Source organism: Pelodiscus sinensis, chromosome 24 (assembly GCF_049634645.1).
Source record: "Pelodiscus sinensis isolate JC-2024 chromosome 24, ASM4963464v1, whole genome shotgun sequence".
NCBI classification, from domain to species: domain Eukaryota; kingdom Metazoa; phylum Chordata; order Testudines; family Trionychidae; genus Pelodiscus; species Pelodiscus sinensis.
In genome coordinates, this window is record NC_134734.1 from 25,336,624 (window position 1) to 25,359,299 (window position 22,676).

At 52.6% G+C, this 22,676-nt stretch overlaps 2 protein-coding genes across 13 annotated transcripts in view; both read right to left on the reverse strand.

The window, feature by feature from the left end:
* Positions 1-2,832, reverse strand: part of LOC102463834 (signaling lymphocytic activation molecule-like) — a 35,081-nt gene extending 32,249 nt beyond the window's left edge. For 2 of the 7 annotated variants that reach the window (XR_012897538.1, XM_075908355.1), the window contains exons 1-2: positions 2,584-2,822; positions 221-535 (exon numbers count right to left, since the gene is read on the reverse strand). Coding sequence is in view for 5 of the 7 variants with exons in the window: in XM_075908355.1 (XP_075764470.1) it covers positions 221-338 (118 nt within the window). In the remaining 2 variants the exon portion in view is untranslated. Of the gene's footprint in view, positions 1-220; positions 1,155-2,583 lie in introns of those variants that run through there. The other 5 variants (XM_075908357.1, XM_075908358.1, XM_075908356.1 and 2 more) reach the window with 4 other exon arrangements.
* A 7,293-nt stretch (positions 2,833-10,125) lies between these two features.
* On the reverse strand, positions 10,126-22,633 carry LOC102463577 (SLAM family member 9-like). Of its 6 annotated transcripts, none has more exons than XM_075908347.1 (5): positions 22,078-22,633; positions 20,069-20,168; positions 17,647-17,743; positions 14,016-14,339; positions 10,126-12,455 (listed from the first exon to the last, which is right to left on the reverse strand). In XM_075908347.1, exons 3-5 carry the CDS (start codon positions 17,729-17,731, stop codon positions 11,761-11,763), a joined length of 1,104 nt encoding a protein of 367 aa, XP_075764462.1. In that variant the 5' UTR covers positions 17,732-17,743; positions 20,069-20,168; positions 22,078-22,633; the 3' UTR covers positions 10,126-11,760. The 6 variants fall into 6 exon arrangements, with proteins under 6 accessions (XP_075764462.1, XP_075764461.1, XP_075764466.1 ...); XM_075908346.1 differs by having other exon boundaries at positions 21,681-22,633; XM_075908351.1 differs by lacking the exon at positions 22,078-22,633 and having other exon boundaries at positions 10,126-10,523; positions 12,198-12,455; positions 20,069-21,462.
* Positions 22,634-22,676: the final 43 nt, after the last annotated feature.

Below are 22,676 nucleotides of genomic sequence, written 5' to 3' on the forward strand. Positions count from 1 at the left end.
CCCCACACATATACTGATTGATCTATTGAGGGATGCATCTCCCTTCACAGTCCTAATGATACCGCAGAACATTGTTCCCCTCTTCAACACACTTGTGTATTCTGGCCACAAAACACAGCAGCATATGCCTCACGAATGATACAAACAGTTGTCACATGCAGGTGTGAGTACCATAAACCCTTACATCACTTCTCCCCAAGCCATAGGGAAACATACATACCCCCAGCGCAGCACAACGAAATGATCAGCAACAGGTGTGCACTGCAGTCCATCTCTCGGCGCATGGAACTTTGCTTGCAGTGGACTTTGTATTTAAAGGGCTGCCTTGGGGTGAGCATGAGACCAGGTCAATTCAGCTAAGATGAAAGCTTCTCAGATGCCACGCGTTTCCTGTTTTCATTCTGCCGTGTCTCCTCTCTCGTTTTTTCAGAGTGGAAAATATTCAAAGTCTCTAGAGTCACAGTCCTTAATGCTTTACTGCACCACTCCCCAGCAGTCCGGACATATCTCTAAGGCCATGTCTGCAGATACATAGCTGGTAGCGGGTTCATACAGAGCCAAACAAAACAAAAAGCAAATGTTAAGTAATGGCCAAGGTCTCTGAAAAACCCACCCAGTTCAGGTCGTGAACAGCAAAGAATGACCAGGATGAAGCTCCCTTCCACAGCTAACAACACACTGGCACCCAAACAATTGCTGCACCACACATAATGCTGGGAGGGAGCTCTCAGACCACAGAAGCGTCATTTCTATCCCTCTAAGAACTCCAAGCTCTCCCTAGCCCAAGCACATACCAGGAATAGACAGCATGAACCATGCAGACAGCACTGGTCAATAGAGCAGCATCCACACACCCATAACTCAGGCCCCACAAAATTAGGAGACTGGCCTATAAATCAGGAGAGCTTCGTAAAAATAACAACAAAACCGACATCACTGAGAGTGTTTGCTTTGGGTTCTGTTCCGCCCTTTTAGCTGCTCGGTTCATGTTTTCAAACTTTTCTCTGCAACCAGGAGGTACTTTTTCAGAAATTAGCAGATTCACCCCCCGTTGCTCAGGTCTTTAACTCAATGAAGGGTGGTTGTTGGTTTTTTTTAAAGAAAATTGACACACTTTATTGAAATGAACATTTTTTTTAAATGCAGAGTTATTTTTATTAAGTTATTTTTTATTCTGGATTTCTTTTAAAGGAGATTGTTAATTTTCCAGTGAAGTTATTTTTAGCAAATTTCTTTAAATAGGAATTCCATCAAGTATATTTTTTATTCATCCCTATACACTTTAATAAACTTTAATCATTCACAATGATTTTATTTTTAAAGGCCTTAGTCAGTGTGGTTTCCAATAACATTTCTTCTAGTTTTCAAACCTTATGCATTAATTTAACTGTGCCAAAACAGAACAGTACTCCACATTTCTCCATTTCATCTCTTCTGTGAGGGTTAGCAAGAAACATTCCTATTGCAGATTCATCCTATTTTTCTGGCTCATCTTTGTTCAGCCTCTTTCAACATTCACTCAGTTACATCCATTTTGAGGACTTGATTTGATTTGGTGAGTTTGCCTCCTTTCTATTGTGAGACGCAATCCCATTCTGGGCGCATCCCATTGTCCTGACACAACCAAGCTCTTACTTTGCTTTCCGTTATGATCAGAGGAAGCTATTTACTGAATCTAGTGGCCCTAGCTCTTACTGTTTAGGAGGAGTTCATGATCAAACAGACACTATCCTCTAAAGTACATAGTCGTTGAAAACTCAAATTTTCTTGCAAGCTCTTCAAGCCAGAAGCTTTACAGAAGGTCCCAGACGCTTTGAGACGTGCACTGTTGGGAACACTACAGAGGCCTGAGGTAAGGGGTTTACATTACAGTCTGGACAGGACCCATGGGGGCACTGTGCCCTCTTACTGCAGGATCCTGCAGAAGCCTTTCCTCCTCCTTTTGCAACACAATCCAGGACTGAGCCTCTCAGCTTTGCTTATGCACCTGTGAGAAGCCAGCCTGCGGGAAGGCTTTTAGTGGCATATGAGTAAAGAGCTCACCAGCCTGAGACCATCTGCCTTATGCACTGTATTCTCTGAGCACACCACAGGTTTTATCTGCAAACAGCCTCACACGGCCCTGCTAGCAGCTCCGCTTTACAGGCTGAGGACGGAGGCCCAGGAAGTAAGTGACTTTCCCAAGGTCACACAAAGCGCCTGTAGCAGTGGGGTAGCTGTCTTAGCAGGCCTGCCGACGGGGGGGGGGGGGGGGGGGGGAAGAGGCAGATGCCTTGGCACCTGGGAAGTAGCAGTGGTGGCAGCCGGAGTCCTGGGCCCTTTAAAGTGCCGCTGGAGAGCCATGCTGCATGCTAAGGCCCAAAGGTGGGGTGGGGGCAGCACCATGCTCCAGGCAGTGTTGAGACCCTGCCCCTTCCAGGAGCATGGGGCCCCCCTTGCCTGGCCGGGGGGGGGGGGGAGGATGGAGGCTGTTGGCTCCGCTGTGTTAGTCTGTGGCACCTTACAGACTAACCCGCTTCCTTGGGCGTTCACTGCTGTGGTGAAAACCCTCCTCCTCAGATACAGAGTGGAAACTGAACCCACCTCGGTCACACGCGGCGCGATCTGGGCATTTCACCTCCAGCCTCAGCTGCTGCCCCACTGCGGGGCCATGGTCCAGGAAAGCTCCTGCGCTGGGCTCCTGGCTGCTCAGCTGTCGCCCCACCTGGGCAGAGACCCCGGCTCCCTCCTGCCTGCCTGGCGCTCTCCAGGCTGAATCAGCCCCGGCTGCAGTGGGTTTCCCAGCAAGCCAGACGCCTCTCCAGCCTCAGAGGAGAAAGCAAACAAGCAAACCACCAGCAGCCCCACGTGGCCTACAAGCCATGGGGGGGGGGGCTCTGAGGGCTTCCCCCTCCAGCTGCCCCCCCTCCAGCAGCCCTGCATGACCTACATGCTGTGGGGGGAGCAGGCTGCGGGGGGGGGGGTTCTATCCTCCAGCTGCCCCCCCTCCAGCAGCCCTGCATGACCTACATGCTGTGGGGGGGAGCAGGCTGCAGCGGGGGGGGGGTTCTATCCTCCAGCTGCCCCCCCTCCAGCAGCCCTGCATGACCTACATGCTGTTGGGGGGAGCAGGCTGCAGCGGGGGGGTTCTATCCTCCAGCTGCCCCCCCTCCAGCAGCCCTGCATGACCTACATGCTGTTGGGGGGAGCAGGCTGCAGCGGGGGGGTTCTATCCTCCAGCTGCCCCCCCTCCAGCAGCCCTGCATGACCTACATGCTGTGGGGGGGAGCAGGCTGCGGGGGGGGTTCTATCCTCCAGCTGCCTCCTCTCCCCGCAGCTTGCAGGCTGTCCAGGGAGGGGTCGGGCTCTGGCAGCTGCCCCCCCCTCCAGCAATTCCCCCCCAAATCCTGCAGGCTCTCCCGGAGGGGAGGTAAGAGGCAAGAGGGCAGACCCCACCACTCTGGCCATTCTCTTGGTGCTGCAGCTTCCCCCAGTGGCCACTCTCAGTATCACGTCTTTGTATCCCTCCCTTTTTGCATTCCCCTGTTCTCCGCCCTCCCTTGCCGTGTTATGGACAGCAGTCCCATTCCCGGCACTTCCTGTGCTCCAGACACAACTGACAGACAGACAGACAGACAGAGGGGTGTGCGCACTGCTAGATAGATAGGTAGATAGATAGATAGGGTGGGGGTAGGGATGGATAGGTAGACAGACAGACAGACAGACAGACAGAGGGGTGTGCGCGCTGCTAGATAGATAGGTAGATAGATAGATGGGGTGGGGGTAGGGATGGATAGGTAGACAGACAGACAGACAGACAGACAGAGGGGTGTGCGCGCTGCTAGATAGATAGGTAGATAGATAGATAGGGTGGGGGTAGGGATGGATAGGTAGACAGACAGACAGACAGAGGGGTGTGGGCGCTGCTATATAGATAGGTAGATAGATAGATGGGGTGGGGGTAGGGATGGATAGGTAGACAGACAGACAGACAGACAGAGGGGTGTGCGCGCTGCTAGATAGATAGGTAGATAGATAGATGGGGTGGGGGTAGGGATGGATAGGTAGACAGACAGACAGACAGACAGACAGAGGGGTGTGCGCGCTGCTAGATAGATAGGTAGATAGATAGATAGGGTGGGGGTAGGGATGGATAGGTAGACAGACAGACAGACAGAGGGGTGTGGGCGCTGCTATATAGATAGGTAGATAGATAGATGGGGTGGGGGTAGGGATGGATAGGTAGACAGACAGACAGACAGAGGGGTGTGGGCGCTGCTATATAGATAGGTAGATAGATGGGGTGGGGGTAGGGATGGATAGGTAGACAGACAGACAGAACATAGCCACACACACAAACATGGCCTGAAGGTGGAACAATGGCAACGTGATCCTGAAATGATCCAACATTAACCAAGGTTCGGGGGTGGCCTCAGCCTGCCTAGAAAGACCTCAGCCTGCCTAGAAGGACAGCAAGTCCATTAACCCCATTTAGCTCTTTATTAAAGATGGGGAGGGGGAGAGTGTTTGAAATGGAAAATGTCTAAGCACTGGTTTTATTTTAGCAACATTTCTCCGTCCCTTTCTCTGTTGCATTTTTAGAAGGAAACCTGCCTTGCAAGTGTCTGAGGTGGTATCAAGCATGCTCCTCGCTGTCCTTTGGGGGGAAGGGGAAGCGAGCGGAAGTGAACTGGAGCTGTGGTTGCTGGGGGTGTTAAAAGCCGATCCCTAGAAGGCCAAAGGGAGGAGCGAAACCATCAGCCTAGAGAGAAAATTCAGCTGCTCTCTTAGGGGCTGAGGCTCACGGGGGACCTCACAGCTGGGCTGACACCTGGCAACCTCGAGAACCCGCACGGGCCTGTTTGCAGCGTTGCAGAGAGCTGCACCTTTGTGGTCACAGGCTGACAGCAGTGCTGTAAAATACGCTGGCTTGGCTGACGCATTGGTCAGGAGAAGGGAGAGGACTAGAGGAAGTGATGTGAGGAAGTAACAGGAGTCATTGTAGGAGTGCGGGGGGGACAGTCCCACATCCCAGATGAGCCCAGGATTCAGCCAGAGCTACTGGCCTGGATTCTGCTCAGAACAGACCTCAGGATCACCCCAGTGGCAGCCTGGAGCGCGTGGAGATGGCAGCCATGTTAGTGGAGTTTGCTCCTGGAGTCGGTTTTGCTCCTGATGTCTCTTCAAGGGCCCCTAAAGGGAGTGATGCATAGAATGCCCCGCCCCCTCATTATTTTGCCCACCAGTGAGACCTCATTTCCAACCCACCAATTTTTGCTCATTAATTTCCTGTCCCATCATTTGTCTACCAGGCATGACCATAACCCAATTTCCTGTCCCATCATTTGTCTACCAGGCATGACCTTAACCCAGTCGTGTCAGGCCTGCTGACAGGAGGAGGGATGTCGGGGGGGGGGGAACAGGGGACACCTGCCCCGGGGCCCAGCAACACAAAAGGGCCTGGAGCGCCAGGCTGCTGCAGGTGTTACTGTGGAGACGGCAGGAGCCCTGGCCCTTTCAATAGCTGCATAGCACTGAGGAGCTCACTCCGGGCAGCATCGAAGGCTTTTGGGGGGGAGAGGTCGGCATGGCACTTCCCCACTGGTGCTAAGGGCTGCCTAGCCCCAGCTCTGGGGGTGCAGAGCAGCCCCCCTCCATCCCTGGCTTGCCCAGGGGCCTGGTGAGGCTGCCAGTCCCACTGGTCCTTGTGTTATGTCAGGAGGCCTCTTTTCTTTCAACTCATTTGGTCTCTCTCTTTTTGGCAACTTTCCCCATCTCCGTTTGTGGGCACAGGCCTTTGGGATACCGTCAGGACTTCCACTCCCTCCTCACAGGTGAGCCTACCCAGGGTAAAACTGAAGGGCCAGCTAGCGCCACAGGGCTGGCCCCAAAAAGCTCATAACGGAATGTGCTAAACTGAAGCTCTCAGGAGTCAGACCTGGCTGTCGCTGTGAGCAATTCAGTGAAGACGGCTGCTCAGTGAAGAGCCAAGGTCCCACAGGCAAACAGAACAACGGGATGGAAAACAACACTGAGAATTACACCTGACTGAGGGGAGGGTGTTTGTTTTATGTGAACAATTCCTTAAGAAAACAAACATTTGGTTCACGCAAACATTTTGTATGAAAAGTTTCATTCACAAATTTGGTTTTAGCTGATGTTTTCCCCATTTCTTTCTCTCTCCTTTATTTGGTTCCTCCCACCTTTTTTCCAGTGGAGAAATAGCACTAGGAAGGGAAAACGGTGAAAGTGGGAGGAAACGCCTTTTATTTTTTCCTCCCACTGAAAAAGTGTGAAAAAAGTAAAATGGTGAGTGAAGTGTTCCACTATCTCCCCTTTTAGCAACTTTTAATAGTTCTCAATAAAAAATATTCTATTGGAAATGTAAATAAGGGTATGTTAATTCGAGCTAGGTAGGCAAATCAGGCAACCAGAGTTGCAAATGAAGCAACTCATGGAATGAGGTGTAACAGTTAATCTGAACTAAGGATTTAGTTTGGATTAACTTTAAACTGCTGTGTGTAGCCGCGGGCAGTTCATTTGAACTAAGGGGGATTTTAAAGTGGCGGCCGGACGGGAACATGCGATTAAAGCCAGGGATATTTAAATCCCGGGCTTCATTTGCAACTCCGGTTGCCCTCATTTCCCTACCTAGCTCGAATTAACAAGCTAGTGTAGACATACCCTAAGAGAAAAGATCTGACATTTTTATCTACTCCCACTTCCCATTTGATCAGGAAAAATAGAACGTGGGAGTTTACCAGCATTTCAAAACACAAAGCATTTTTAAAATGTCAACAATAATAAAAATGTGAAAATGTTTTTCGGACATGTTTCACGGTGAATTTTTTCCTGAAAAATAAAAATGGCATAAAAATTAATTTTTGTTGTCAAAACTAAATTTATTTTAATGCCCCAATTTTTTATTAAAAACATTTAATCTAAAACATTTCAACTAGTCCTACTAAAACTATTGCATTTCACTCACACACGCAAACACCATTATATAAACCACTGGTCTCTGGCACGCTGTGTTAAAGTCTGATTGCTCCATCTTGGACTGTGTCTAGGAGACACAGAGGGATTTCAAAAATGCTTACAAAAAGTTCCTTAGGGAAGGAGATTGAAAAATCTCACTGAAGTGATTGATACAAGCTCAGAGTTCCACCCTTTTGAGACTTTCTAGTTTAAAAAAGATGGATAGACATGTAGAGAATAAGGAATGGTGCAGAAAAGGGAGAATGGACACAGTCGCTTTCTCTCACACTACCAGGATAAGGGATGTTCCATTAAACTGAAAGGCAACTCACTTAAAGCTGATAAAGGGAAATGCTTTTCAACACATTGCATGGTTCACCTGCGGAACTCCTTGCTAAAAGATATCAAGACAAAATGTGTAACAGTATTGAAAAAAGGATTAGACATGTTTATGGATGAAGAAAATACCCACAGTTACATTAGACTAGATTATCTTTTTGAAAGGATATAAACCCTCATGCTTTAGGGCAGGGGTCTCCAAACTACGGCCCGCGGGCCGAATGCGGCCTGCAAGGCCCTCTCATCCGGCCCATGGAGACATTTTCAAGAATGAAATACGTGAAGAACAATTTGAGAACAAACTTGTCCGATGATAATCTCGGGTCACTGTTGATGTTAGGGACAACAAATCTAAAGCCAGAAATGTCTGCTATTTTGGCATCCAGGAAACAATTTCACCATTCACACTAATACAGGTGTTCATGTGTAGTGTATCAATGTGTTATTAAATAATAACTGAATAAAATAATATTAAATAAATAATTAAAAACAACATCCATGTTTTGATTGTTTTTTATTTGGACCTCAAGTGTGTAGTCGGCCCCCGAACTGCTGTTTGATAGTTAATGCGGCCTTCGGGCTGAAAAGTTTGGAGACCCCTGCTTTAGGGCATCAACTCCCCAGTAACGATAGAAATTGGGAAAAAACACTTGCTGGGGAAGCTATGCCATAGCTGTCGAGTAGGGGGAATGCTGCACCTTCCTCTGAAGCAGTGAGGGTACCAGAAGCACCATTCCCTGTGGGCTGCATAGCTTTCTGTTTGGGTGGGGATGTCAGACTGGCCAAAGAGCAAACCGAGCGAGTGGAAAGGCCGGAGTTCCCAGCACTGTGTGCTCTGTAGCCAGCCCACGCTCTGGGGAATCCAGTCACTGCCCCAGAAAGCTGTTTAAATAGATTCCCCAGCCACCCATCAAACCCAGAGGGAAACAACACGAAACTCCTCTGTCACGTAATGGCATGCTGCATTTGCTAGGCACTGCTGACCCCTGCTGGCCCAGCAGGGCCGCAGAGGAGTTTCAGCAGTGGGTTAGCAGGGAGAGGAACTGCCCTAAAGAAAACTCTGTGATACTTCATCCGGGAAACCCTCATGCCGCATGAATGACATGGCCACCGCAGTCAGGCTGACCTTCAGTAAACCCTGTATTGTAAATGGTGGTACTTGTCTTCTACAGAGAGTGAGTGATTGCGTGAGTGAGTTAGCGCCTCTGTGTATGTAATTACGTGTGCTCACCAATGTTCCTACTAATCTTTTCCATCCATGTGTGGAATAATTTTATATGCACCAAGGCATGTGTGAATGTGCACCACCACTAGAAACTAAAAACCTAGCATTGGGTGCTCTGCTAATCACCTGGCCAGCTGTGGAACCTCTCCTGAGCAGCTGCACAAGTTCAGAGCTCACAGGGGATGCCAGGGCTCACTCATCCTTAGATGTATGGGATTGGTCCGATTTGGCCAGTTCGCAGCTTGGTGCATGTTAATACAGCTCGGCACTGGCACAGATTGCTGTGGGCAGGCTGCTGTAGCCATATTGGTCCCTGGGAACGGAAATTCACACTGTCGCTAGACATTGGACTTACAGCTTCTTAAAACAACCTGTAACCCGGTCCAGGGTGTGATAACGCCTTATGTAGCCCCGACAGGCAGAAACAGACCTGAGATCTCTGGAGCTCAGGGCATGAGCCTTTGCAGCTTGGACTAAAGGTCAGCTGGCTCCCAGCTCCGGCTGTAGAGCAAACTCGTTCTCTGTCTGTGAGTGGTCCCAGCACCACTAGATGGGACAGTGCCCCTCCCCCAGCAGGTCTGTGGGTTACGTTTACACTAAACAATCTGTGGCCCCTTCTGCCCTACAGCCCAGCCTGAGATTCTGAGGTGGTCAGGGAAGGGTTTCCTGCGGCTGTTCCAAGAGACATGTAGGAGCTTCCCCTTCTTCTCCACGTAAGCAGATCCTGCTTCCGCTGTCCCTCCTTAGCACTTTGGGGATCAGAGAAGCGGCCCCCATGCTACCAGCTCTCCCAGCTTTGTCCTGTTGTTCCGCAAGCCCAGCTCCCAGGTGAAAGTAGCTTCATGAGAATCAAGCCCTTCATTAAAAAAAAAAGACTCTTGCTCCCCAGGGTCACAGAGGAAGCAAGAGCCCTAAAGCTGGGAAAAAACCCCACACTTGAGGCAAAATAAAAATCCAAACTCGGCGTATTTTAAAAACCCAACTCCTCATCTTTTCAAAGCAGGATTTCTGAATGGGTGGGACTGACAACACCATTGCCCTCATATAACTGACCCCTCCCAGATAAATGCACTGACAACTCCAATGCAGAAAAAACTGGAAGTGGAAGCTAGAGGTTAAACTGGCAGGAAGGCAGCAGTTAAACCCAGGTTGATGCAATTTACACCGCAGCAGTCACCAACTTTTGGCACGGTGCAATGGTGAATCAGGCCCATAACTGGGGGGAGAATCAGGCCTGCTGATTTGCAGAGGGTCTGTATTAGCTAATGATTGGGGGGGGGGTAGATTCTCATTTGCATTGAGGCTCCTTTACTCCACTCCAACTATAAATTAGGGATGGGAAAATATTAACCATGTACCGGATAAAAATTCTATTGGTTAACACAATTAAACGCGGGCTGAGCTGCCAGCCCTGGCCCGCAGTGTGGTGGGCCTGGCTGGTCTGGAGCAGCCTCCCACCCACAGTGCTGCAGGCAGGGGGCTGGGCTGGCCAGAGCCAGCCACAACACGCCAGAGTGTGCGGAGGGCCATTAACCAGTTGTCCCCACAGCGAATACCTGAAAAACAAGCCCCACGCCCTCCAGACCAGATCAGAAACTGAAGGCCTGGCTGCAAAGCACCTTTTATTGCTAAAGGAGTCAAGAGTCAAGTGATGGGCAAACAGTTGGGGCTGGATCTCGCAAGTCCCTAAGAAGGAGATGTTAGAGAAAATCACCTTCCGCCTCCACATCTTCTCTGGCTGCTTGTCAGTGACCGTGGCTTTACAAACACCCCCGAAATCAGCTCGGCAGTGGAGGCTTTTCCCGTCCAGCCGTGGGATGGCACGTCGGCCGACGGGGAACTTACAGCAAGGGTCCCCTTGGGGTGCATTCCCCGATGCCGGTCTGCACTTGGCGGCCGCACGGCCCTTACTTCACAATGTTGGTCGTGCAGAGGAGCCCGAAGACTATTAAAAAGCGCGTTGCCACCGGCGCTTGGAAGACAGGTGCTGGTGAGCCGCTTCCTGTTGAAACAGACACGCGCGCAGTGAAGAACTGACTCTGCAGCGAGCCTCCCTTGGCCTGTGGGGTTGTTTTGTGCCGACGAAAGCGGCGACTGGCTCCCCCGTTCCCGACTGCACAGGATGCTGCTTGTTCTTTGCTGTGTACCAGGGGCCTGGCCCCGGGTGCAAGTGCCAGGTGCTGCACAAACCCAGCCCACGACGACAGCCGCTGCCCCAAACCACTCGCTCACCCCAGTGCGAATGAGAAGGGGATGGTGGGGAAAGTGACTGGGCAAGAGGCAGAGCCACGGAGAAGCAAATCACCATCGCTCCCCTCTGGCTGGTCTACACGAGGGATGTTAACTGTCGGTCAACTGAATAGTCAAATAACCTCCTGAATTCTTATTGGTTACTCGACTAGTCTATAGTCCCTGGGGGCGGGGCCAGCAGCCAGTGTGCTACAGCCCCACTCCCGAGGAGCCCCCTGACACTCCGCGCTGCTGCCTGTGTATCAGAGACAGCAGCACCGGGTGCCAGGCGGGAGCTGGCCTGTGAGGGGAACCAGTCTAGAACCCAGCTCCCTGCGCTGCTGCCTCTGGTAGAGGCAGTGGTGAGGGATGGCAGCAGCCCCTGTTTAGAGGGTGGTCTGAGCTCCCAGACCCGGTGCAAGCCAGACCTGAGCTGGGCTGCTGGCCAGCCTGCTAAAAAATATACTGGAAAGTGGCCGGGGGGCGGAGGGGAATGTGTGCAGTCTATAGCATTAATCTACAAGCTTTTGCTAATCAGTTAATTGACTGCACTTTTACATCCCTAGTCTTCACCAGAGAAGCACTGCTGGTAGAACTAGTCTGGCCAGAGCTCTCTGGGGGCTGGGGAGGCTGAGGCCAGGCACCGTCTGCCCTCCCCTCCCTTGTTCTGGCTGGGGAAGATTGGGACCACCTGCCCTTTTCCCTTTCCTACACCCATGCTTCCAGGTCTGGGGGGAGGCTGAGGCCATGAGCTGCCTGCTGGGGGAGGGGTACTGCCCCTACAGTGGGAAGGGGGCCCTTGCCTCTCACTGGGCCCTGGGTGGCAAAAAGGACGTGTTTGCTGGGACAGCTGCAGCTACGTGGGGGTCTGGCTGGCACGGCGGGGCATGGACCGGGGCATGGACCAGCACATCTGGGCTACATCTTCTGCCTAGAGCCTGACCCCTCATCTCCCCAGGTCCAAACTTCTTCCCAGATCCTGCACCCCAAACCCCCAGCCAAACTTCTTCCTAGAGCCCAGCCGCACCCCAAGTCTCCAGCCAAACTTCTTCCCAGAGTCTGCAACCCAAACCCCATACCCCACTCCCAAACTTCCACCTAGAGCCTGACCCCTCATCCCCACAAACTCCTTCCCAGACCCTGCACCACAAACCTCCATGCAAACTCCTTCCCAGTGCTCGCACCCCATGCCACCAAAGTCTTCCCAGAGCCTGCACCCCAGACCCCCACCCAAACTCCTTCCCAGACCCTGCACCCCAAACCCCCACCCAAACTCCTTCCCAGTGCTCGCACCCCAACACTCCATACAGGCAGACCATACTATCTGCACTTGTCACCAGTGCTCCCTCTAAGATTTTCCAACCATGAGCGGAGTGAGTTTGGGCTTGTGCACCAATATTGAAAGGATCGGGCCCAGGCCCACTAAGAACAGGGGCCGGAGCGTTACCACAGTAGTCCCGAATGGAGATGGTTCTCGAGTGCTGGCTGACGGGGTTCCTCGCCAGGCAGGTGTGCAGCATTTCTTTAGCTCTTGGCCGTTTCCAGATGTGCAGGGTGGGCCCCTTCTTGGTGTGGGCGATCCTCCAGCGCGTGTAGGTCCAGAGGAAGGTGGCGCTCTCCGCGCCCTGGGCCACCGTGCAGTTCAGCAGGAGGTTGCAGGTTCCATTCAGGAAGCTGACGGCAACATCTGGCACCGGGATTTTCTCTGCATGTCGGGGTGACACCAAACGGTCACGGTCACAGCGAGCAGACAGAGGGATGGCACATCACTCCCTGAAGCTACCCAAGGTAAGCACTGCCCCTCAGCCCTGCTGTACCCCAACCCTCCCCGGCCCAGAGCCTGAACCCTACACCCAAACGTATGCCTAGAGCCGGACCCCACATCCCCCAGGTCCAAACTCCTTTCCAGATCCTGCACCCCAAACCCCCAGCCAAACTTCTTCCCAGATCCTGCACCCCAAACTCCCAACCAAACTTCTTCCCAGAGTCTGCACCCCAAACCCCCGCCAAACTTCTTCCCAGAGTCTGCACCCCAAATCCCCAACCAAACTTCTTCCTAGAGCCTAGCCGCACCCCAAGTCTCCAGCCAAACTTCTTCCCAGAGTCTGCAACCCAAACCCCATACCCCACTCCCAAACTTCCACCTAGAGCCTGACCCCTTATACCCAGGTCCAAACTCCTTCCCAGAGCCTGCACCCCAACCCCCCAGACAAACTCCTTCCCAGACCTTGCACCCAAACTCCTTCCCAGAGCCCACACCCCAAATCCCCACAAAAGCTTGCACCCCATAACCCCACCAAAACACCTTCCCAGAGTCTGCACTCCAAACCTCCCACCCAAACTCTTTCCCACAGCCAGCACCCCAACCCCCACAGCCAAACTCCTTCCCAGAGCAGATCCACATCCCAAACCTCCACCCAAATTCCTTCCCAGAGTCTGCAACCCAAACCCCCTCCACACAAACTCCTTTCTGGTGCCTGAACCCTAAACCCCCAGCCAAACTCCTTCCCAGAGCCTAAACCCCAAACCTCCCACCCAAATTCCTCCCCCTGAGCGTGAAACCCAAACTCCTTCCCAGAGCCTGCACCCTAAACCCCCACATCTGAACTCCTCCCCAGAGCATGAAACCCACCCTCCCCAGCCAAGCCCTTTCTCAGAGCCCTCTCCCCAAACTCCTGCTGAGAGCCTGCACCCCAAAACCCCACTCAAACTCCTTCCCAGAGCTCACACCCAACCCCCCAGCCAAACTCAATCCCAGAGTCTGCACCCCATCTCCTACCCAAAGTCCTTCCCAGGGCCCGCACCCCAAACCTCCAACCAAACCATTTCCCAGAGCCCAGCTGCACCCCAAACCTCCAACCAAACCATTTCCCAGAGCCCAGCTGCACCCCAAACCTCCCACCCAAACACCTTCCCACAGCCTGTGCACAAAACCTCCACCTGCAAACTCCTTCCCAGAGCCTGCACCCCAAACCCTCAGCCAAACTCCTTCCCAGAGCCCATCTAGACTCCAAACCCCCAGCCAAACTCCTTCCCAGATCCTGCAATCCTAACCCCTCTGAGGACTCTGGCCTGAGGGATCTTTGTTTAAGGTAGGCTGTTGGAGCAGACATCTTGAATTGAAAGGAGATAGGGCCTTGAGTCCCTCCTCCACCCCTTTTTCCGGGCTGATTTCCAGCGGGGCTTGAGAGTTGAATCTCGCCTTGAAATCCAAGGACCCTCAACCTCCATCATCAGGTGCCAATGGCCCCTCCCGCCCACTCACGGTAGATGCGAAGCAGGTATTCCGTCACGGTGGTGGTGAACTCGGTGTTTATCTGGGCTCTGTACACGCCCCTGTCCAGCAAACTCAGGTTGCTAATCACCAGCGAATAGGAATGGTCCAAGACCCTCAACCGCCCCATGTAGCGTTTATCCAGCACTTTCACTGCGGGGGGTTTCCCTTTCATGGGGGTCACGGTGGCGAGGGTTGTGATGGAATTCCACACAATGGTCTCCACGGGCATCCAAGGGGCAATTTTTAAAGGGAAAACCACCGAGCCCTCCACCATCCCAATCAATGTCTGCTGGGACCTGGTGGGGCGTCCATCTAGATACAGGAGAGAGAGAACGGCGGTTAGGAAACTGACGAACACACAGAAACGAGTTCTGACGAGCGAGTTTGATTCCTGATTCTGCTAAGATGTTTCATGCAGATCGATATTATTTACTGAATCATCCATCTATCCCCCCACACCTCCCTATCCCCCTACCCGCCCCTCCAATTTACAGATTGAGTGAAGTGTGGAGTGTTCATATTCTGAGAAATTACAGTATTTAAACGTAAGAACGGCCAGACTGGGTCAGACCAAAGGTCCATCCAGCCCAGTGTCCTGTCTTCCAACGGTGGCCAATGTCAGATGCCCCAGAGGGAGAGAACAGAACAGGGAATCCTCAAATGATCCTTTCTCTGACACCCATTCCCAGCCCCTGACAAACAGAGGCTAGGAACGCCATTCCTTCCCATCCTAGCTAATAAGTATTGATGGACCTATCCTCCATAATATTTTATGGTTCTTTTTTTGAACCCAGTTAAAGTCCCGGTCTTCACAACTTCCTCTGGCAAGGAGTTCCACAGGTTGACTAGGTATGTGTGAAGAAAAACTTCCTTTGGTTTGCTTTAAACCTGCTACTTATTTTCATTACAATACATGTGTGACGTAGTGGGAGGTACCTTGCTGGTTGCTAAGCTGGGCAGTGGGTTGTGAGTGACCTCCACTGGCTGCTGTCTGCAGCAGGGCCCAGAAGGGCAGGGGATGAGTCATTATGCAAGGGGGCTGCCAAACCTGTCCGACCAGTATCTTCCAGGTAGTGGAACAATGGGAAGAAGGGGAGTGGAGCCCTGGCTGGGGGCAGGGCTGGATGTGAGTTAGTTTCTGGCTGGGAGCATGGAGGAGATAGCCTAGAGAAAGGGGCTGGGATTTAGGGACCCAGTCTCCCCCATCTCAAGGGGGCCTGAGGTATCCTAGGCCTGCCCTGGAACCAGATGACATCTGTGCTGTGATGTATCCTGGAGAAGCAATAAACTCCCTCTATTCTACTGGCTGGTGGAGTCTGTTCGTGCCATTACGGGGGTGCAGGAGACAGGAAAACCCCAACGCGCCGTCACACTGGTGTCAGGAGTGGGATGCACTGCACCCCGTGGATGGAGCTTCCAGCGGCGAGCGACAAGGCGCTGTAGAAGCAAGAGCCCTGGAGCCAGGCATGCTGGAGACAGAGCGAAGCGGTTCCGGGGAATCGTGGGGCACTGCAGCACTAGACTGGTGAGTCTGCACCGAGGGGCCCAGCAGGCAGATGACCTACGCCCGACTCTTGAAGGCAGAGCAGGTGAAGCTGTGCAGAGAGAGGGGCTTGCCTGTGCGGTAAGCAACTAAGGCCCAGCTGATTGCCAGGCTGGAGGAGAATGACCAGCCACAGGGCCAGGATCTTGTGCCTGTGGGTAGCAGCCAGACCCTACCAGGGAGCGTCTCAGGCTCAGAGACGGGGAGAAGCACTGGAGCCCGCCAGAGAGATGGGACAACTTCCTTGGGAAGCCCTGCAAGCCGTGGCCCGTCTAGGGCAGGGGCCAGCTCAGCAGAGCTGCAGTGGCTGGAGATCCACTGCGGATGAAGGAATTGGAAGTAGAGGACCAAGAGAAGGAGCACCAAGATCGAGAGACAGCATGAGTTGGCCATGGCAGAGCGGAGAACCGGCGGGGCCCCGGCTGCGCCAAGAGTGGATGGGCCCCAGGGTCCCGGGGCTGCCAGACGCTGGGAGAGGCTCGCGGTGGCTCAATTGAAGGACATGGGTGACATAGACGGATTCCTAAGTGCCTTTGAGAGGGCCTGTGGACTGCAACGGGTCCCCCCAGCTGACTGGCTGCAGGAGCTCGTCCCCACACTGAACCAGGAGGCGGCCGGAGTGCTCAGTCAGCTGGAGGACCTAATACAGCCAGGGGATTACAACCGAGTCAAGGAGACCCTGCTGCACAAGTTCGGGCTGACCCCCGAGATGTACAGGAAGAAGTCGGAGGTGGAAGATTCCCTGGCATCCTAGGCCTGCCCTGTAACCAGATTAATCTGTGCTGTGCTATATCCTGAAGAAGCAATAAGCACCCTCTATACTACAGGCTGGTGGAGTCTGTTCATGCCATTACAGGGGTGCAGGAGATGGGAAAACCTCAACGAGCCATCACAACATGAAATAAATTTCATTGTTGTCCATCCCGAATCAAGATGAAAAGTCAGAAATCCAAAGTGTTGGGTTTGTTTTGTTTTGTTTTGTTTTGTTTTTTTCAGAAGAGAAAGCCAGGAATATTTCAGTTTGGAAGCTTTGAAGGCGTTTGTTTCGGCACGTCTGATCAAAAACATTTGACATTCCTGCACAGAAATGTTTCATTTTGGTTTGATAAGATGACGCCAAACGCTTCATTTCAAATCATTTCAACATTAATCTGCATTTTCCCAGGCACATTGACTCATGGGAGCTGCAGTTAGGGTTGCCAGGTGTCCGGTACTGACCCGCACAGTTCGGTATTTTCTTGATCAAGAAAACAAGATGGCCACCAGCAAAAAGCCTAAAGACCTGAAGCAAGGGGAAGCAATGCCTTCCCTGGGTCTTAGTGCTGAAACGTTCCCTCTCCTATCCCTATTCTGACTCGGCATGTCTTTAAAGGGGCCACGCTGTTTTAATGCTGGTTTATTTTATTTCAGTTTTGCTTAATAACTCTCGGGGTCCTTTTTTTTTTCTTAACAGCTTTGGTCTTCTCCCTATTTCCTCCCCCCCAACAGAATTTTTTCCCTGGTGTTTTTTTTTGGGGGGGGGGAGGCCTTGGTATTCTTGGTTAAACCATCTGACAACGCTAGCTGTGGTTTGGGAGTTGGATGCCCCATGAGGCCCTATGGGCTGACCTCACACTCCCAGAGCACTCTGAGAATCATGTGACTTTCACAATGCCCCACACAGCTTGGAAGAGGGGAGCCGGTATCGCTTTGTGGCACATGTAGTCTTGCAGGGAGCCCGGTGCAGCAGAGAGAATGGAGGCTCAAACTACAGCTCCCATGAGGCAAAGGGCTGACAGGGAAATCCTGCTTCAACATTTTATCGAACGGATTTGAAATTAAACATGTTGGGTCCATTCAGCAAAAGGAAGCGTTCTGATTAGGGTCCAAGCGAGCGGAGTATTCACTGTCTTCACGTTGCAATTGAAAAAGGAGCAATTCACAAAATGAAAGAATTCCCACAGAAGCTGCAATTCTGCAGAAACTGGTTTTTTCAGTTCAGTAGAAAATTCTCAGCCAGCCTTATATATATACACACACACACACACACACACACACACGGAAAGAGAGAGACAGACACAGACACACACTGTTTACCTGTGAGAAGGATACAGGTGAGGAGCCAGCATAGCAGTCCCAGGGACACCATCCTCACACTGACCCCGCAACGACTCCTCGACATTCCCAGAGAGTCCTAGGAGGAAAAGGCGTCTCAGAAGGGGCCTCTCTGTGGAGAAAGGGGAAGCGAGGCCGGCATGTGGGAGCCAGGCTGGGGTCTGGATTTCCACACAGCTCAGCACCCAAATGCACCAGAACATGGACACCGACTTCCTGTGCTGCCAGAGATTGCAGGGGCCCAGGCCTGCCCCAGGCCTCGCTCCACCACTTCCTCCAAGCCCCTGCCCTGCCCCTTTCCCCCAGTGCCCCCTCACCCCATTAACCACTGATTCACAGCACACACAGAGGGCACAGGCACTGATTCCTGGGCTGGCAGGTTTCTCATGGGTGCCCCAGCCCTACAGCACCCACAGAGCTGTCGCCTATGACATGGACCAATATGGGGGCGGCTGGGGGCTTTCGAAGGTGTCTGACACTGACCCACACAAGGCTGCAGTTGGTCTTCTAACCCTGAACCCAGACACCGTGAGCTCTTGCCCAGGCTGAGTGCCTCTGTAATGGGGGCTGGCAGCTGGGACTTACCACATGGGAGGGCATCGAAAGACCTTCACAAACTTTTCTGACCCAGCTACGTCACTCCTAGGCTACTGGCAAGATTTTCCGCAAGTGCTTTTAACGGAAAAGTTTTCCGTTCAAAGCATTTGCGGGAAAGAGCATCTAGATTGGCACCGACGCTTTTCCACAAAAGCACTTTTTGCGGAAAAGCATCCGTGTCAATCTAGACGCACATTTGCGCAAAAAAGCCCCGATCGCCATTTTCGCGATCGGGGCTTTTTTGCGCAAAACAAATCTGAGCTGTCTACACTGGCCCTTTTGCGCAAAAGCTTTGCGCAAAAGGACTTTTGCCCGAACGGGAGCAGCATAGTATTTCCACAAGAAGCACTGATTTCAGACAGTAGGAAGTCAGTGTTCTTGCGGAAATTCAAGCGGCCAGTGTAGACAGCTGGCAAGTTTTTCCGGAAAAGCAGCTGCTTTTGTGGAAAAACTTGCCAGTCCTACTGTCTGATTGGCCTGTCAGTCATGCCAGCCTAAATCCAGAGGAACTCTGCTCAGCCCAATTAAATTCCTTCCCCCAGGGCAGAATGTCTCACTTATCCACGCCTCACGTTTCTAGACTAGCCAGGCAGATGGCATGTAAAACCACGGCCCCTTGGGTCATTAAAACCCACTGGACATTCCCAGAGGGTTTAGCCCTGGTGCCTAAGTCCAGCACTGGGGAGTTGCTGGGATGGGACCAGCTCTTATAGAATCCCAGGGCTGGAAGAGACCTCAGGAGTCATCGAGTCCAGCTCCCTGCCCAAAGCAGAACCAACCCAATTCAGTCAGCCCAGCCAGGGCTTTGTCAAGCCAAGACTTAAAAACCTCTAGGGATGGAGATTCCACCCTCTCCCTAGGGAACCCAGCCCAGTGCTTCACTATCCGCCTAGGAAAATAGTTTTTCCTAATATCCAACCTAGACCTCCCTCACTGCAACTTGAGCCCATTGTTTCTCGGTCTGCCACCTGCCCCCACTGAGAACAGCCTCTCGCCAGCCTCCTTAGAACCTCACTTCAGGAAGTTGAAGGCTGCTATCAAGTCCCCCCGCCTTGCTCTTCTCTTCTTCAGACTGAATAAACCTAAATCCCTCAGCTGCTCCTCACAGGTTACATGCTCCAACCCACTAATCATTTTGGTTGCCTTCCACTGGACCCTCTCCAATGTGTACACATCCTTTCTGTAGTGGGGCCCCCAGAACTGGATACAATATTCCAGGGCTACGTCTACAGTGCAGGCTTTTTGCGCAAGAACAAGTGTTCTTGCGCAAAAACTTGCAGAGCGTCTACACGTCACGCAGGTTCTTGTGCAAGTAAATTTACAGTACAGTGTTGGAAAAGAGCTTCTTGTGGAAGAGCTATTCCTCTTCCCATGAGGACTAAGCCCTCTTGTGCAAGAGCTCTTCCACAAGAGGGCAGTGTGGACAGGCAACAGGGATTTCTTGCGCAAGAAAGCCCTACAGCTAAAATGACTATCCGAGCTTTCTCCCGCAGGAGAGTGTCCACACTGCCATGGATGCTTGTGTGCCAAAAGCACGTGGCAGTGCGGACGCGCTCTTGCGCAAGAACTTTTGCACATGAACTCTTGCGCAAAACAGTTCTCGCACAAGAAGCCTGCAGTGTAGATGTAGCCCAGGTGTGGCCTCACCAGAGCCAAATAAAGTGCAATAATCACTTCCCTAGATCTGCTGGCAATGCTCCTCCTAATGCACCCCAATAGGCCATTAGCCTTCTTGGCTACAATGGCCCCCTGGTAACTCATATCCAGCTTCTCATCCACTGTAATCATCAGGACATAGAAATCTTGCCTAAAGGTCAGAGCAGGCGTCAGGTCTAGAGGGCAGAGCAGCTATCCAGGCCGGGGAACAAAGCCAAGGTCAGTCGCAGTGTCAGAGCCAGGAGCCAAACCTGAGGGTCAGAGCCAAGGTCAGATACCAAACGGCAGAACCAAAGATCAACACAGTGCAGGTCAGAAGCTGGTGGCCAGGGTAAGGGCCAGGGCTGGGAACTGGACAGCGGAATACAAGCAGGAATGGAGCAAGGCAAGGGCTGAGCATAGAGCCAGCACACAGCCAGGCTGCATGTACCCACAACAGGAAACCACCTTGTCACTCAGACAAACTGCCTACTTCCTCCTGCTTAAATAGCATGGTTGGACCAATCAGTGAAGCTGGGGGGATCCACCAATCAGGGCTCTGGTGGGTGGAGCTCTGGCTGACACTTTCGTGACCAGTGGTCCCCAAACTTTTGGGGCTGCCGGGCGCCTGGGGGTGGAGCCGGCCCAGATTGTTCGGCAGGTGCACATACATGGCCCGGCGGGCGCCATGGCGGGGGCCACTGCTTAGTCCTATTAGCTTGTGGGCCCTTCACGACTCAGCAGACCCTGGGTGGGTGCCCCGCTGCAGCAGTTGTGTGGGGAGCCCCAGGCTAGGGTTCAAGACTTGGCTGAGCAGCATGCACTAGAAGAACCTGCTCTGTGGGTTTGGGATTAGGCCCTGCCTTGGAGGTCCAAATGCTATTTGACCGCTAGCTGATGCTCCCAGCTCCTGGATTACCCTCCAGGGAGCTGATTGGCATCACCCCAGGGAGGGGGAATGACTCAGCCCCACCCCAGAAAATCACTGGGATAATCTAAGCTAGTCCTTCAGGCCAGGACCATGGCCAACCCCACAGCAGCCCCTCTCAGGGGCTGGTGATGAGACAGGAGGCAAAGGGGGGACGAGCTCAGGGCCCCCCCAAATCTTCTCCAGCGTCTGTGTAAATAAGATCAATAAAATCAATTGAGAGGGGGGTAGGGCCTGTACCATGGCCCCAAATGTCTCCCAACAGGCCTGCCCCTTCAGAGATGCTGCTATTTTGTGGATCACTTTTGGGGGGAGAGGGAACTAGCTGCTAAACACCCAGTTTAACATTCTGCCTCAGCTACTTACCTGGCTGCCCACCACTCCCGTTCCAGAGCACCCCACCCCTGGTCCCTAGCAGCTACCCTCACCGCTCCGTGAGGCAAGGCAGTGCTGCTATCCCCATGGTACAGGTGGGGAAACTGAGGCACCAATCAACTCAAGAGCATTGCCTAGGGTCACATAGTGAACGTCTGGTAGAGTTGGGCACTGGACCCAGGCTGTGCCATACTCTGTATTAGCCACTGAGTAACATCCTCTGTAGCTACCTCTGTTACCACCTCCCACACCAGCCCCTCTCCTCTCCTGACCCCTCCAGCCCCCACTCAGTACTCCCTCCCTCCCTCCCGATACTGCCCACACGCAGCCCCAGTCCTCGCTCTGCTCCTCTGCCCTCCCTGAGCTGTCTCCCCTGTGTAGCCCCACCCCCTGCATCCCAAGCTCTGTCTGTCCTCTGCCAGGGGAGGTGGGGATGTAAAATCCCAGCTCATCACTTCACCAGCTAAACCTTAGGTTTAACCTGTTAACTGAGTAAGTGGATCCAGCTCCCAGCTTGGACAGGGTCATCCAGGTGGTGGTGGGGAATGATGGATGGTGCAGGGGGAGGAGTTGGACCAGGTGTTCCCTATGGCCAGGAGCCAGCGCCCTGGCACAGCGCCCCCTGGTCCCCAAACCCTTGGGAACTGACTGGTCCCCAAGGTGGGGGTGCCTGGGGGCAAACCAGCCTCTTACGGGTAGGTGGGGGCCAGCCCCTCCCCCTGATGCACAGATACCATGGCAGGCAGCATCCAGGTAGGGCTCACCTGTACCAGGTGACTGAACCATCTCTGCTAGGAGGGGGGTGAAGAGGAGAGGAATCTGTTAACTTCCCTCCCCCAACACACGCAGAATTTCAGTTGACATTTGTGCACACTCACCTTATGTGATTTATCCTTGGGAGTCCGGTGATTAGTTTCATGGCTCGTTTGTATAACTGAGTGACAGAACAGCTCTCCCCAGCCCCCCTCCCTTTGCAGAGCAAATGGAACATTCCAACAGCTTCCTTCCTACCTCCCAACATCAAAGCGCTTGCACCTGATTTAACCCCTTCCCTGCCACAGGGAAAGCAGGAACGAAGAAAAACGCCTGGCAGGTGTTTATTCAAGGAAAGCACCAGTTTGCTAACAGGAGGGGCGCGAAATGGTACTCCACTGTAAACCCATAGGGAAGGGGCAGGACAAGGAGGTTTGGGGGGAGGTAATTTGAAAAAATTCAGATCAACAAAAAAGAAAGGAGTGTGGGTGTGTTGTATGCATGCAGGCTTCCACGGGGAGGGGAAACTATATGGCTGTTTCTAGACTGGCAAGTTTTTCCGCAAAATCAGCTGCTTTTGCAGAAAAACTTGCCAGCTGTCTACACTGGCCGCTTGAATTTCCGGAAAAGCACTGACAATCTCATGTAAGATTGTCAGTGCTTTTCCGGAAATACTATGCTGCTCCCGTTCGGGCAAAAGTCTTTTTCCGAAAGACTTTTGCGC

Excerpts from the sequence above, each read along its gene's own strand:
- LOC102463577 (XM_075908347.1), bottom strand. The coding sequence starts at position 17,731 with ATGTCGAGGAGTCGTTGCGGGGTCAGTGTGAGGATGGTGTCCCTGGGA. Across the intron at positions 14,340-17,646 it reads CACCTGTATCCTTCTCACAG|ATGGACGCCCCACCAGGTCC; the intron begins GTAAACAGTGTG and ends TCCTGTATCTAG. Across the intron at positions 12,456-14,015 it reads ATACCTGCTTCGCATCTACC|AGAAAATCCCGGTGCCAGAT; the intron begins GTGAGTGGGCGG and ends CCCGACATGCAG.